This window comes from Gavia stellata, chromosome 1 (assembly GCF_030936135.1).
Source record: "Gavia stellata isolate bGavSte3 chromosome 1, bGavSte3.hap2, whole genome shotgun sequence".
In the NCBI taxonomy this organism is placed as follows: Eukaryota; Metazoa; Chordata; class Aves; order Gaviiformes; family Gaviidae; genus Gavia; species Gavia stellata.
Window position 1 is genome coordinate 38,443,768 of NC_082594.1, and position 15,418 is coordinate 38,459,185.

At 34.9% G+C, this 15,418-nt stretch overlaps 1 protein-coding gene across 2 annotated transcripts in view; it reads left to right on the plus strand.

Moving 5' to 3' along the window:
* TDRD3 (tudor domain containing 3) overlaps window positions 1–15,418 on the plus strand; it is a 115,910-nt gene that overhangs the window by 41,533 nt on the left and 58,959 nt on the right. For both annotated transcript variants that reach the window (XM_059818446.1, XM_059818453.1), the window contains exons 2-3: window positions 8,281–8,365; window positions 11,306–11,371. In XM_059818446.1, the coding sequence (XP_059674429.1) occupies window positions 8,281–8,365; window positions 11,306–11,371 (151 nt within the window). The remainder of the gene's footprint in view (window positions 1–8,280; window positions 8,366–11,305; window positions 11,372–15,418) is intronic.

The following is a 15,418-nucleotide window of genomic DNA, read 5'->3' on the forward strand; positions in this document are numbered from 1 at the left end:
GACCTCCTGACTCCAAGTATAAGGCAACTCTCTTCTCTCTGGTATTGTTGTAGGAGAGGGGAAAAACTCTGCTCGTTAGGGAGAGTGGTTATGTTCAGACCCTTTGCCTCTCCAGTGTTGGTAGGAGGAGAAGGAACTGGCTCTGCAGCAAGGTCAGAGAGCCTGGGTGGGGAGCAGGAGGTTCCTGAAGGAGCAGCACAGCAGGTGCTTGCGTACGGCCTCACTGTCAGATGCCTGACTAGTATTGCTTATGCAATGAAATAATTTTGTAGTGTTGCAGTGCATATGTTTAGGACTGTAATGCTCCTAAGTTATTGTTCTTTATCCCATTCCTACTGGAAGTTTCAGGTGGAAGTAGGAAGAAGCTAATGTTTCAAGCCCTGCACTTTTTTTTTTCTTTTCCTCCGCTCTGAGCATTTGCTGTGCTTTCCTTAGGTCATGATTTCACTGACAAAATAGATTTTACTGCTAGATAATTAACTTGTGTTTGCTTCCCCACATTTAAAAAAAGGGGAGGGGGCAGGAATGACAGACATTCTGCTTTTAGTAGGGAATGTAAAAAAAAAAAAAACCACAACCAACCAACCCTTTTTTTGTCTGTTTTGTTCTAAAAATACATTGGCTTTTTTAGTTGGTGTTTTTATTGATAGTCAGGTGTCATAGACATCTGAGAGAGGTTTAGGCCTTAAATTTTCTCAGCTAAATTTGTGAGAACTTGAGCTTGGGAATGCATATTTTATGAATTGTTTTCTGGGTTTTCAGCTTGACCTGAGTTGGAGATCGCACTTAAGGAAGTAGTATATTCCCAGGAGTGTAAAGTTAGGTAGCTGGGATGCAAGTCTAACTGCATGGGCAACTGAGGTTCTGTAGTGGCTGTGCAGCAGTTTCAGGAATGTCAGTAATATTTTAAAGATAGACTTAAGTACCTTGGTGTCTTTTCATCTAAATGCTTACCTAGTTGTAACCAAAATTCTGTAATTCTCAGTGTGCTTTGTGGATGGTGCAAACAGGTTTTTGCTAGCATAATTCCACTTAAAACTATATCACTTTTTAATAGTGATATAATACAGTACATTGTGTTATTTTAACATTTTGGCTTTCCATCTTTAAGGAGTGAAATAGGGAAACAGTTTGGATTAAGTTCCTGTAAGGCAATTATAAAACTGGTTTGACTGTACTAGAAAGAATGGCTACGGATGGTTCACTGTCAAAATCTGAGGCTGCATGAAGGCATCTTCTAGGTCAAGTTTTATTTGATTCTGTCATTAAACACCTGGATGATGGAGCATGAAGTACTAAGCTTAAACACAGGATAGAGCTCCTTAGGAATGCGAAGCTGTGAGTGCTCAAGGTCAGAGTTCAAACTGATGTTAACAAATTGGAGAAGTGATAAGAGAACAAAAATAAACTTGGATAGCAATAATCGTTGGTGTAAGTACAAGTTATAGAGGAAGATATACCAGATGCACAAGATACTTCCTACATCTTGTACGTCTTGCTCTGTAAGTCTTTAAATATTATTGCAAAAAAGGAAAGGCATGGTCTTTTCTCCATAGATGTGCAGAAAACAAGAGGCAACAGAAGGCAGTGCTGTGAGGTTAACGTTAGGAAAAACTTCACTTTTCTGGGTGTCAAAATATTAATAGTAAAGTTGCCAAGAATGCCTCTGAGTCTACATTTGTCATTGCTTACAGACCTTTGCCTTGTGGATAAAGGAACAGTTGGCCCTAATTTTGTTAGGGCTTTTGAATCTTTCTAAAAATCTTCTCTATTCTTTTTCACCCTTAAGTTCCATTTTATTTTGTCTGGTATTTGTATAATACTACATTATTCTTTAAATAAAAAGCTCAGAGGTTGAAGGGAAGAACAGTATCAGTTGCCTTCCCAGTATTGTTATGCAGGTTACAGGGTATGAAGAAACCGTCTTTAAAATCAGATTTTTATATTTAGCATAATAATGTTTTAGAATGTGTTGGTTTTTTTTTTTAAACAGGTCTAATGATAGCCCCTCGATAAAATTTGTAACATTGCAGTGTAATTCCTTTATGCAACTGAAATTCAGCAGAACATTTTGAAACCCTATTAAGAGAACTCCAAGTTTTTAAAATAGCTAATATAGGAGATATGGTTCGTCTGTTATGGAACAATACTGGCACCCAGTGGTGGTCTCATACTAGCGTGTTCTTTGAAGTTGCACTTTGCTTTACTGTTACAATTGTTCTCTCTTCTTTTGTGGTGTTACCAAGTATGAGAAATTTGAAAGCTCTCTGCGGATTTTTTTTTTCCTTTAAAACCTTACCTTTTGTATGGCATGACTGTATAAATCCGCTTTCTTAGCGAAGTAATGGAAGGAACATTCTGATTTCTGCATACACACATTGAAAATAGCTATATAAAATTTACTGTAAAACATCAACATTGTTTCATGTGGCTGGCCCTGAATTACAAGAAGTACTGTTAGCGCAGTTTGTGTTTTCTGCTTATATCACAGATTCTGTGAAGAGTTGTGAATCTGAAATATGTAAATTTTATAGAGCATGTTTATTAATATTAATTTCCCTTATTTATGTCTTTCCTTAAAGCTTCTCCTTAATAAAATGTTAATTGTAGAGACGATGGGATAAAATTACAGACAATTTCTAGAAATATGTAATATGGGATAGAAAAAGGATGGAAGATTGAAGATTTGTGTTTACGTATAAACTGTTAATTACAAATAGAGAACACATGCTTTTCAAGAAAGCTGCTTGTGAAAAATAAATATTATTAGGAAAGTTGTTTACCTGGTGCATTTAATTATAGAATAAAGCTCTTATTTTAAACCTTTTAAAGTGTGTGTGTGTACACATGCATGTTTGTCTGCAGATCAAGTATTTGATCCAGCACTATAGAGCAGACAAGCAAAAATGCACCTTTGGTGCCGTAGATTTTTTTCAGTGTTTCAGACATAGGTGGTAATAGTGTAGCAGTACAGAAATCTGTCTATTTAGGCCATGTCAGGTGTAATCTGTTCTTGATGAAGTAAAGCGGAAGATAAAATGAGGTAAGTAGAGTTGCAGGTGAGATTGGTGCTATAGAATTATAGCCCTTAGCAATGGGAAATATCGAAAAGGGAGAATGTGCACACCTATAATGTGCAAAAGTGGGTTATTAAATTGATATCATACTTGATATGAAGGAGCAGTGGGAAAACAGCTCTGTCTGTCACTGTTGTAATATGTTTTTCTGTGTATTACAAAAGAAGAATTACTGAAATCTGTTTTTCATAGAAGCTTACTGAGAACGTTTTGACAGAAAAATTGCAGATTTGTATTTATATGTGAATGGTTCACGTAGAAAATGCTGTTTCATTACTAATGGCTTTGTTTTAATGTTTCATTTGAAGGTAAGGTAAGAATGTAGGTACTTTCTGGGAGATGTTCGTCTGACAAAAGCTGTTGCTAAGAGGATTGTACTGCTACATGTCTCAGATGAGCAGAGCTGGTGAGGGGCGGGGGAGGAATAGGTGAGATAACCTTCAGGTTTCAGCAAGCATAATGGGGATGAATTGCAGTAGAAGCGTTTATTTTCTTCTCTCTTCTGGTCTCCTCTCTCAAGATAATGCACCACAAATAACCATCTCAACCATTTGTGGCAGCTTTGTGCCCATTTGGTTGTAAACTAATTTTTATTTGTTTTTTTTTAAATTTGCATTAATGTTCCAAGGCCACAAAATCCCTATGTGACTCATGCAGCATTACTTGCTATAATTCTTTTGAAATCAATTGGATTGTCTGCATTACTTCAATTTATAATTTTGAGATTGTTTTAAAACATATGTAAGAAAGAAGTCTAGTGAATACTTTTTTTTTTCCTTGGAAACCAAAGGTGCTTGCAATGTATGTTATTCTAGTTATCAAGCCTCATAGAGGAAAGTTGAGTGGGGTGTGTGTGTGTTCATTTTTTTTGTGGTGTTTTTAAACTTTTTTGTTTTGTGTTTTTGTTTTTTTTTTTTTTAATTTCCTTGAAAATATAAACATCTTTTTAGGATGCTTAAGATTTTCGTGGATAAAGCCAAAAATTAAGCTGCCAGTTGGAACATAGTTGTCTCCTTTTAAGTATTTCAGGTTCATCTTCCAGGGTAGTATTATCTGCATTGTACGTTAAGGAAATAATTTGTCTCGTTGCTATCAATGTAAGATGTCAGTGGTTATCTACTGGCTAGCCTTTGACTTCTTAGAGAGCTTTTGTGGAGCTTGGCTGCTTCTCACTCTATGCTTCTCACCCATTTATTTCACCATTTATTTATTTGCTCCTTCACCTTAAGCAAAAGTGCATAATTCTGAAATGTTTGTTTATGGGAAGGACAAAGGGAAATTTTTTGATTGTGGCACCAGCATTTCTGTGCCAGGTTTTTCCCCATCCCCCCTTGCCTTTTAAAGAAAAGGTGGGGACAGCTTTGGATGGAGGTACAGAGAGCAAGAATTGATAAGGACACTGCTTGTACAGCACTACCAGTTACCTCTTGGGGATTGGGAGCTCGTGAGCTGCTTCCAGCAGTGTGGTCTGGTTCATGGGTGGTTTAGGATTGCTTCCTACCCCTTGGCAATAGGAAATGTGTTGGATTAATGCAATAGGATCACATTGTAGTTTGCCTTTCATTATCTAAGGTTGTGATAGGTTGTGTTGCAAAATGGGCAGAACGGGTAATGTAGATGTTGTGAGGCACTTGAATGAATATAATGGAGACACAGAGTTGTAGGGCTGTTCTCTTTGACTCCAGAGGTTTTTGCTGTCTTTGGTTTTGCACAGGGCCAGATTTTTCTTCCTTCATCTAATACAGAGAACAGAAGGATTGCGTGGCCTTATGCTCTGAAGATCCTACCTTCAGCATATCACATGCCCTTATTAAGAGCAGATAGAAGAGGGGACTGTTTCTTTCAGAGCCTGGAAAAAGAATTTCAGACTTAATAATCCGTATGTTGTCGGGGGAAGGATTACACCAGCTGAAGAGTTAATTTTGCCTATTGTAACTCCGTTTTCATACTTGAGAGATGTAGATGTACTTTTTTTCTGTATAAATACATTATTTTAAAAAAATTCCTAAAAATACTGATTTTAATTTTTTTCTTAAATAGTTTGTGGGCCTGTAGCCGGAAATATTCAAAACTAAAACTTATGTAGTTCTTTTAGGAAACTGTACAGACAATTAGGAGAAAATAAAATAATTTATTTTAAGTAAACTTTCTGTAGTTTGTAAAGAAAATCTAAACGTGTATTTGGAGTACTCATTACTGTATAAAGTAGTCTGTGTAAGAGAGTTATTAGGGCAAAATAGGAAAGATTGGCTTGATATACACTAATTTTAAGTTTCTATTAAGGAAGGAGAAATCTGTCTTTTGGCTACTTATGGTATGGTTTGTTTCCCCAACCAATTCCTGAATAATTTTGATGAAGTCTGCACTTTTATGTCCCGTTGCACAGAAGCAACACCTGATGTGTTATTGGAAAGCTCTGCTAATCTTGTTTTTATTCTCTGGTGAAGTTCTTCAGAGTAGTTTTGCTGAGGTAGTTGTTGATTTGATCTTTCTTCTTGAAAGTAGTTTTGATCCTGAGAATTGTTCTTACGGGTTTAAGTAATTTATGCTTTCATGTAATAAAAATCTGTAAAAACCAAACCAACCAACCCCAGACTATAAAATATCCCCCTACATTGATGTTCACAGTTTTTTCTTTTTTGAAGACTATTTTAATAACCATGTTAATCAATCTTTTGCTGAAAAGCTTTGGTGTTTGCTTAAATCAAACTAACAGATGTCCCCAATGGCATTTGATGATTGGTGCCTCTGATTTCAGTCAGGTGGGCAATGTTTCTACTAAGGGTTATTGCTTAAATGAGCACAAGTGAAAAATGAATAGTCTTTTCCAGTGGGTTTCTCTTTATCCTTCTATCTCAAAAACCCTCTAAAGTAATGAAATGAACTAAAGTGAAAATTTACATATACATTTTTATATATAAGAAGTTATAAACTGAAAATTTTGACTAAAGCAGAATGGGATTTTGACAGCTGTGATTGTCTTCACTTTGAAGTGAGGAAGTAAAAGGTGACTCAGCAGTGAATGTTGTGACAGGACAAAACTGATTAATTTTGCTATCTAGGGAAAATGTAATTCTAGGTCAGATTCTTGTTTGTTCATTCTCTAAAAATATTTTTTTTTTCTTGCTGGAAGACAGTAGTGCTTACATCTAAATACTAGGCTAATTAACTCTAAGAGAACTGCAGTCCTGCTATCTTCAGTAGAGTTGAAGGACAACTTCACTTACATTAGAAGCAGAAGAGGAGGAGTCTTTCCAAGACTTGCCCAACAGTCTAAAACTCAGTATATGGATTTTGTACTCCCCCTGACCCCTGGTATTGAACTTATGTTCAATTTTACACTGAAGATGACAGAAGGTAAACTTGCAGAGTTTATGGTATTGCTCTTTCTAGGAAGTCTGTTGGTATAATTAAACCACAGTTGAAGCCTTGAGAGTAGGATAGTGCCTATAGGATGTAGCTGTTCTGGTTTCCTCTGGCACAGAGTGGAAATGCTGTTCTCCTTTACCTTCTGACTCCAGCTAATGAGATCTGCTATTTCACAGTAGTTACCTGAATCTTCACAGGTCATAGTACTTGAGCTCAGAGTCGCTCAGCTGGGAAATCCTGCATTCCCATGCAAGTCACCAAATCTTGCCACCTTGTTCTTCTCAAGCGTCTGCCTTTTATATGAAAAGATAGATTTGTTTCTTAGGTTTTTATATATGCATTTTTTTCCCATTCAGTGCATCTGGGTTTTGCGTTGTTTTGGTTTTGTTCCTTTTTTTTTTTTTTTGGTGATGGTGATCTGGTCCCTCAGGATTTGCTAGATGTCAGTGTCTGACTTGAACAGTTAAATCCCATCAAGTGTCTGGGTTAGAGCACAGCTGGGATCATTAGTTAGTCTGGGAACACTGGCAGGGCTGGAGAGGGTGATGTTAATGTTACTTGGGCTAGAATCAAAAAGGTCTATCAAGTGTGCTTTTCTTCAGATGTTTTGCCATGTTTATATGTTACACTGTGAATGTTATTTTCTTTGAAAAGAAGTATTTCTTGAAGCACTCAGAAATATACATTAAGAAATATTAAAAATAAATATTAAGCTTTCTTTCTTAAGTCATTCTTTTATTCTTTGGGGAAGGTGATTTCTTGGTAGGTAGTTATTTAAATGTTATTTGGGCAAGTGCTGTGTTTCAGACAGAGTATCTAGCAAATATCAATTATTTAATGATTGCTGTGATGTATTTAAATAAAATGAAGAGCTGTGCAGAGAAGGCGGATTGCCAGCTATGTAAAACTGAAAACTGGGTCTACGAATAGGAGATATTAGGCAAAATGAATAACAAATGTCACAATTTCTGACCACTCAAGTTAAAATTATCTTTTTTTTATTTTTAAAAGTGTTTTTGGAGGTTAGAATACGTCAGCCCTTTTGAATTGATTAGCTGAATCCATTTAAAACTTATTTAGTTTTCAGATGAACAAATCGATTGCATGCTCACAGAATTTTTGCAGAAAGGTGATCCTGGACTACCACCATGAAGGTCACAAATGCCATTTCCAAATGTGCTCGTGGAGGAGATTTTCTATTCTTATTTGAACTTCTTCACCATATTTGACTATTGATACACTATAATGCACTTCCATTTTTATCAGTTTCTTTGTAGCTCAGGCAAGCAAGAATACATTTTATAGGATGACCGTGTTATGTGCCCCTGCCCTTCAGGGCTTAACTGTACAGTCTTGCTCTTTAGAAACAGATGTGGTTGTGTTTTTGTGTTGTATGTAGGATGGGGAGGGATTTTTTGTTTTGTTTTTTTCTTTGCAAGTGCATGAGTGAAAGTATGCCACTTAGATCAAGTAAAGCCCAAATGGTTGATTTTGAAACCAGGTTCCTATAATTTGGGAGGGCGGGCATGAGGACCGTAGTGTTACCCTGTGTGACATAATCGGGATAATGGCTGTTGTTACTTTGTAAGTAGAGCTTTCTTTTGGGGGTTTTTGGTTGTTTTTTTTTTTTTTTAGAAATTATGGAAGAAGAAATCTCTTACTCAATCTCATATCAGTGTAAGGAAGCTGATTACATGAAGCAATTTTTGAAGTACTTTTAAATCTATGCTTCACCAGCATAAAAGATGCAACCAAAAGCCAATTACATACATAAAAAATGTTTGCCTAATAGATACATTATGTGATACTCTAATATTTTTTTTTTCTTTAACAGGTATCTTTCAGATGAAGGAATTGAAGCTTGCATAAGTTCCTCTGAAAAAGTTAATACAAATGACATTATTCTAGTTGCCCTTAATGTAAGTTATGACTGAGAAAACTTTTTTCCTGACAAATCACGCTAAAAATGATATATCTAATGGCTCAAGTGTAGGTTTGTGTGGCTAATTAAGTGTACCATTGTCTGTGTGATTTACATAAAGGATAGAGTACCTGTCTGTCTTCGTAGTACAAAATACTAGTTTGTTGGGGTGAATAAAACACCCTTACTTAGTTTTACTTCTGGACATGATACTCCTTAAAGCATATTCAAACTAATGGTGACTTTTCTTGTGACATGTCCATCTTTATGTAACTAGAAACAGGTTTTTTGATTTACTGTAGAAATCTAGATTAGCAGTCATTATTCTTGCCAACAAATAAATACAGAAATATACAAGATAGAGAAACAACTTGCGACCAATAAACCTTAATACTTCTAAGGAGTCAAGAAAAGTGTGCATGTGAATTCCTGTTTTTCAGAATTCTAGTATATACATTGTTGGTAAACATTATTAAGTCTGCTCCCTTTCAGTAACAATGAGAAGAGGGCAGCTACTTAATCCATGTATTCGTTACTTATTTTTATTCTGTGAAAATCATGAAGGGAGAGTTTTGAGAATTTTACATTTTCTTTTTTTAAAACTTCTCAGTCATCCATACTCAGAAGTTTTAAAGCTTGTATGCACTGTATATGGATTTACGTAAACTCCATCCTTTGTAATAACTATACGTAGTTCCAACGGGAAAACCAATGTAGTAGAGCGCCTGAGAGAGAAGTAGTCTTATGTAATGAAATTGTGAATGAGAATTGTTAGGGATTATTTTGTCCATCTTTGAGATTTAACCACTGTTGGTTTAAAATGATACTCTGAAAAGAATGTCCCCTCTGCTCCTTTAATTTGTTCTTTGAAGCATGCGTTCAATCATTCATATGTATGCATGCACCAATTTATGTAATGAATTTGAAAAGAAGTAAAGCAAAATTATAATGCAAAAATGCAAGGAATGTAATGCAAATCATGCAGAGGGTAAGCATTTGTTTCTGGACTGCAGTGGCATGCCTATATATATATATCTGAGAATGCATTACTGCTTTATAAAAAAACAAATAAAATACTTCCAAGTTGCTGGGTATTACCCTGCATGTAACTATATGCCGCAACAAGTACTAATGTGATCATTTGTGCATGTATGTGTTGTATTTCCGGTTTGTCTGATAGATAATAAAAATAAACCAGAAATGTTATGCAAGTACTCCAAAGCCAGTTTTAATTGCTTATCAATATTTATCAATATTTTTGTCATTAAGTCAGTTGTTTTGATGCCCAGAAGATCAAGTTGCCTGTTGGGTAAGTAGGGAGTAGCAGTGTGGCTTGAATGACAGGGTAACAGTGAATTTAGATTCCACTTCTTACAAATTCACAAATTCTTTCCTTGACTGCTAGAGACACATTTCAGGCGGAAGAAACGAAGAAGTCAACCAAACTTTTTCTTTTTGTGTGTGTGAATTGCTTAAATAAGTATGAAATAGACTTAAATGTAACTTCAGTCCTTCAAATGTTTTTATTTTGTAAAAGTTGTGTCCCCTTTCTGCTGCTGTGATTGCAAAGCACCTTGCTGGAGACTTGTCAATTATATGGATATGGAACATGTGAGAACAGTTTATAGGAGCCTGTGTGCTATTCAGAGATAAATAACTGACAGATGATGGATCAGTTCCCTCAGGTGGGCTCAGATTGAAAACCGAATGTGACTTCTTATCACTATCTATGGCTATCTTGTACAACAGAAAGTAGGTTGAGCATTTATCCACTCTATAGATACTCATAGTAAGTACACTAAAAGAGCATCCCTACAATTAGTTTTCTGTTTGTAGGGTACCAATGTTTCTTGCTGAAAAACAGGATAAACCATTTTTTACAATGTTTTAGATACTAAAATATAGTGCTGCTCAGTTCCAGATTAGGATGCCGGAACAGTAGTCCTTTGGCATACATTAATGGCAAGTTAGTGTACAAGTTCTAGTGGTAATTACATTTAGCCCTTCTTTTGGAAGTGTTTATGATCATAATAAATAGGGAGGGTTTTCAGCTTCAGTACAGTAATCTGCACCAACCTGTTCTATTTAAAACAGGCTTATTTCAACCAGTGGAATTTAGAAAACATAGGTGTTTTAGGCTGCACTGCTGTGCTTTGGTTTTTTTTTTTTCCTTAATACATGTAAATGCACGAAAAACCTAATGTGTAAAGTTTAATTAGTTCTTATTCCATTTCCTATTTTTTACATGCTGCATCTTTTATCCATCCATAGCATCCTTTTGTCACACATCACCCTGATTGATATGCTTGTCCAAACAGGGTTAGGTGAGGAAGTGCTTTTGTGGAGATTTGTTCCTTTGATCGTATGAATTCTTTAGGTTTAATGTTGTCAGTGGCCATGTTGCACAGTTGCTGAATAATGTCAAGCATCTGTCTACCTCACTTCCAAAAGAAGTAACTAGACATTTAAGTTAAAAAGCGTTTTATGGAAATATGATGTAAGCTTTTACTCCAGGTATAATTGCAAAAATCATCCCAACCCTTTATGAAGGTTTTGTGCATGTAAAAACGCACAAACTAAACCCACTTTTCTCTAAGTGCCAGACAGAGAGCGAAGAAAGATGTTTACCTCTGTTAAACCTCAGTTATGTCTAATAATTAAACATTAATTAGTCATTTAGCTTCATCTATTAAAAGCATTTTAATCATCTTTGAAAATGTTCTTAAGAATATAATTTAAAAGCAAAAGGATTTCTTTTATAAACTGTTGTTAGTTGTTGATTTTTTTAATCATATGCAGTTAGAGGGATGTTTTTTATAGTCTATAAATAGTTGGCATTATGGAAGAAATACCCTTCTTTTTCCTATTCTTTGATGATAATTTTTTTGAAACAGGATATTTTAGGTTAATATTCTCTTGTCTTCTGTATTAATTTCAGACAGATTTAAGAACGATTGGCAAGAAATTCCTCCCCAGTGACATCAATGGTGGAAAGGTCGAAAAGGTAGACTGTATTTTTACTTCACTTTTTGTGTGTTCTGTGATTTCTGTGTGATGACAGCCTTCTATGGTGCATTAGTCTGGTTTTGTCATTACTTTGCATACAAAAGAACCCAGTATTTGATTATATTATAGGATAAATACAATTATATGAACATATTAGTTTACCCACTAGGCTTCATAAGAAGAGGACTCTTTCTTTTTTATTTCTCAACTTTGAAATGCTTAAATATGAACAATCCTAGCAACTTAATTTATCACTCCGAAGTCATTTAACCTGTTTGATCTTGACATGGTATCAGAAGTTCATTTTTTCCCCACCTTTATTCTTGCAAGGGCAGCAAAGCAGGTTAGGAATAAAGCAAAGCAGCTGTATGATTGTGATACATGTTGATGCTGTATTACTTGACTTGCTGATATACATGATTATTGCTATACACTTTATGTAATTTTCCTATGACTGTGTATCCTATAGGTTATGTGGATAAACTATGTTAGATGGTATAACACTTTATATGCTATAGAATAGTATTATACTCGAAACTTGGATGTCCTAGATATTTAACATATGTTATATGTTTAGATGAAAAATAAATTTGGCTCCTTCAGTACACCATTTCTGTTTTCTTCTTTACATGCAGTTAAGAGAGTGGATATATGAAGGAATTTTATTTTAAACCTAGTAATAGTTCTCAATTCAAAAATTGTTATCCCTAACTTGCAAGTATTGACAGTTTATATCACTGATGTGAAAGTTCTGGGGAAACATATTTCATTACTGTTGAAATTTGAATAGTGATAAATCAAGGCAGGTTTGTTGTAAGAAAGTAAGATTGATGAGACAGGCTATTAAGAGCTGTTTGGATTTGTTTTATCTGCTGATGCTATTGTCTAAATGGAGTGGTGACTGCTGTAAACACTGGCTTCTACAAGAACAATAGCAGGAACATTATTGTCAGATATGAAAGGCACACTTGAGAGGGAGTGTATTGCAGGATCATAGTTTTTAGCCAGGCAGCAGTCTGTGCATGCAACATATTAAATTAACTTTCTGGGAAAAGTTTTATTAACTTTGTTTCTTACTATGTGGAACAGGTATTACTTAAAAAAAAATGGAAAAAAAAAATTAAGGTGATATTTTGTGAAATTGATTGTTTATCTGTTTAGGTTTCTGGATAACATGCTGTTCAAGATACCTCAGTGCTTAAGTAATTTTTTCCACCTAAAAGAATTTGATGTAGCTGTTTCTTATATCTATGATTTTAATATTTTTCTTCCTCTTCAGTATCCTGTTTTTGAAATATGGAAAACAAGCAAAATAATTGCTTTTTATGGCATCTGTTTCTGCACTGTTCATTTCTCAGTTGCTTAATTGGAGTATTACTGAATTTTGCATTTCAGATCATAATATTCACAAGGTCCAAATGTATTTGGTTAAATTCTGCAGAGTATTAAGGTTCTATGCGTGGTAATGCTTGTCTTACTTAGTTTTGCTGTTGAAACACGATTTCCGTTCAAAGTGACTTTAATAGTACTGTTTTTTCAGAGTTTTGTTGCATTATGGTAGGATTTCTTTAGAGGTAGTTCAGTTTTCATTCAGTAATTTGTCCATTTCCTTTAGAGAGAACGTTTTCTAAATTTCTGTTGTCATTACATAGTTCAAGTGGTCAATTAAAGGTAAAAGCGTCATTAATTTCTTCAAAGCTTTGGTAGATGCTATATATGAGAATCTACTTACATGCTTGAAAATGTTTGCTTCTAGTTTAGCTACTCAAGTCACCACTTGGGTTTTTTATATTTCTCAGCTAAAACTAGAGAAGGTTCAATTGTGCCATTTGTTTCCACACAGCACAAAACCTCTGCACAAAACCAAGGGATGTGTGCTTGAAATCTGTGGTAGTTAGTGCTTTGAAATACCTGTGAGATAACAGTTACCCTTTTCAGGGGAAAAACCTTCTGCACCTGTACACACACAAATACATCTGTATTTTGTAAAACTGAACATCTCAGAAAATGAAAAGGTGGAAAAGGTGAAGAAAAATCTAGTTGTAGTTTAATTTTCAAGGATCCCTATTAAACTTGCTGCTCTCTCCTCATTGTATGTTCTGCTTTGTGTTACTGTGTGTCCTTTTGAGGGTTCTCATTTTTGTTACTGGCAGTACAAAACAGTATATAGGAACCTAAATTAAACAAAAGAAACTGTTACTGAGTGGAGCTTGATTAATTTCCTCATGGGAAATAGAGGAGATGGAGAACTGGATAATAGGATTGAATGCTGCAGGAATCCAGTCCAATCCAAACTTTCTTTTTGAAGGTTTGTTTGATTCAGGGTATTTCCGTTTCCCAGATTGTCAGATAGTTGAGAGAGATCAGTGCTTACAGACTCCTTCCATTTTTAGTGGTTAAAGAGTCAAAATACTGAGGAAAAGGGTATTTTTTTCTCTTAGGTAATGACTCCTGACAGCAGCAGCAGGAATTTCAAGAAGTTGGAGGAAGCAGGCAGGATAAAAGAAAACTGTGGCCCCTAAGGGTCTTTGTTAAAGTCAAATGCTTGTTTAACAAATGTTATTTGTTAAATCCTAGGAACTTACATACTTCTATCATTACTGCTAAAGAGCCAGGACTTTTTACATGTGAACTTATGGTAAAATTTAGTTCGGTCTTACTTTAATCAACTGTCTTTATTTGGATCATAGATCTTAGAAAATTATTCTAAAAAAACCCAAATCAAAACAAGCACCTGGTTTTGAAAAGAAGTAATGACTGCACAGAAAAAGCTTGTGTTTGAGAATTACTCCTATTTATAGTTTTTAGCCCAGACTATTAGATAGTGTACTGAATCTTTGCTTTCTTAACTTTTTGAGTAACATGAAGCAAATCTGACTACTGAATTAAGTGCTGCTATTTAGCTTGCAATGTATACAAATATCTGTATGTTACAGAACTATGTATTTATAAAGGAGAGTATTTGCTTTATGCAAGTAAAGTATACGGCTGGGACAGGAGTGACTTCTTAATACGGTCTCTCAGTAGAAAGTAGTCATCTGTGCTTCAGAAATGCTTCAGGAAACAATAGAAATTATCTACTACTGTTGTTCCTCTCATCCAAGACTAGGATCAGTATTATTTTTTCTATATCTTGAGAACATATGGTGTATTTCCATCTTGCATAGAAAATAACTTAATTTTGTAGTATTAGTCTAATAGGTAAATATTTGCATAAAAGCTGGCATAGACTTCTAGTGTGAAACAACATGGGTATTTGACCATTATAGGTGTTATCAACTTAAGTCATTAATACACAGAAATGTTTTATTCACTCATTTATATCTGTGTTTTGTAGGGATTTAAAAAACCCCCAGTATTACCAGCGTTAACCACAAGATGGCCACATTTGCAAAGGATTTGAAAAAGCTGAACCCTCACATTTCCTTCTAGATGACTATATACCATAAATATATGTTAAGTACTTTTAATGGAATAAAAATGCAAAGAAGACTATAAAGTTATTACGTATAATTTAGTAATCATGTTACGTTTAAGGCATAACTGGTTTTCTTTTGAGTATTTATGTTCCATTACAATGGAAATATTAATTCCAGAAGAAGCATTCAGAAAAGATTTCATTTCTGAGCTGAGAGAGATGCTTTCTGACTACTGACAGATTGATGGTAAGCAGTTAAAACATAAGCTGCCAGCGATTCTGATTCCTGTTTAAGGTTACTCATACGCTTCCCAATTTCTGTCTCATTATGTTAATAAAACTAACTGTGCTTTATTGCTTTTTAGTGTCTCCTTGATTGTGGATTTTGGTTTCCTACAGGCTTTTCTTTTTTAAAGGGATGATCAGATTTGCTCTTCCAGTTACAACTGATCGGCATTAAAAAAAAAAAAAAAAAAAAATCCTCCAGTCTTGAGGTGCTCATCTTTACCTTCCAGTGAGAGTGATTGCTACATTAGATCTCCTGATGTAACTGTGTTTCAAACTGCCTGTGTTGAAAATTATCGTACATGTTTTTAGTTGTTTGTTTGTTTTTTTCCAATTAAGATG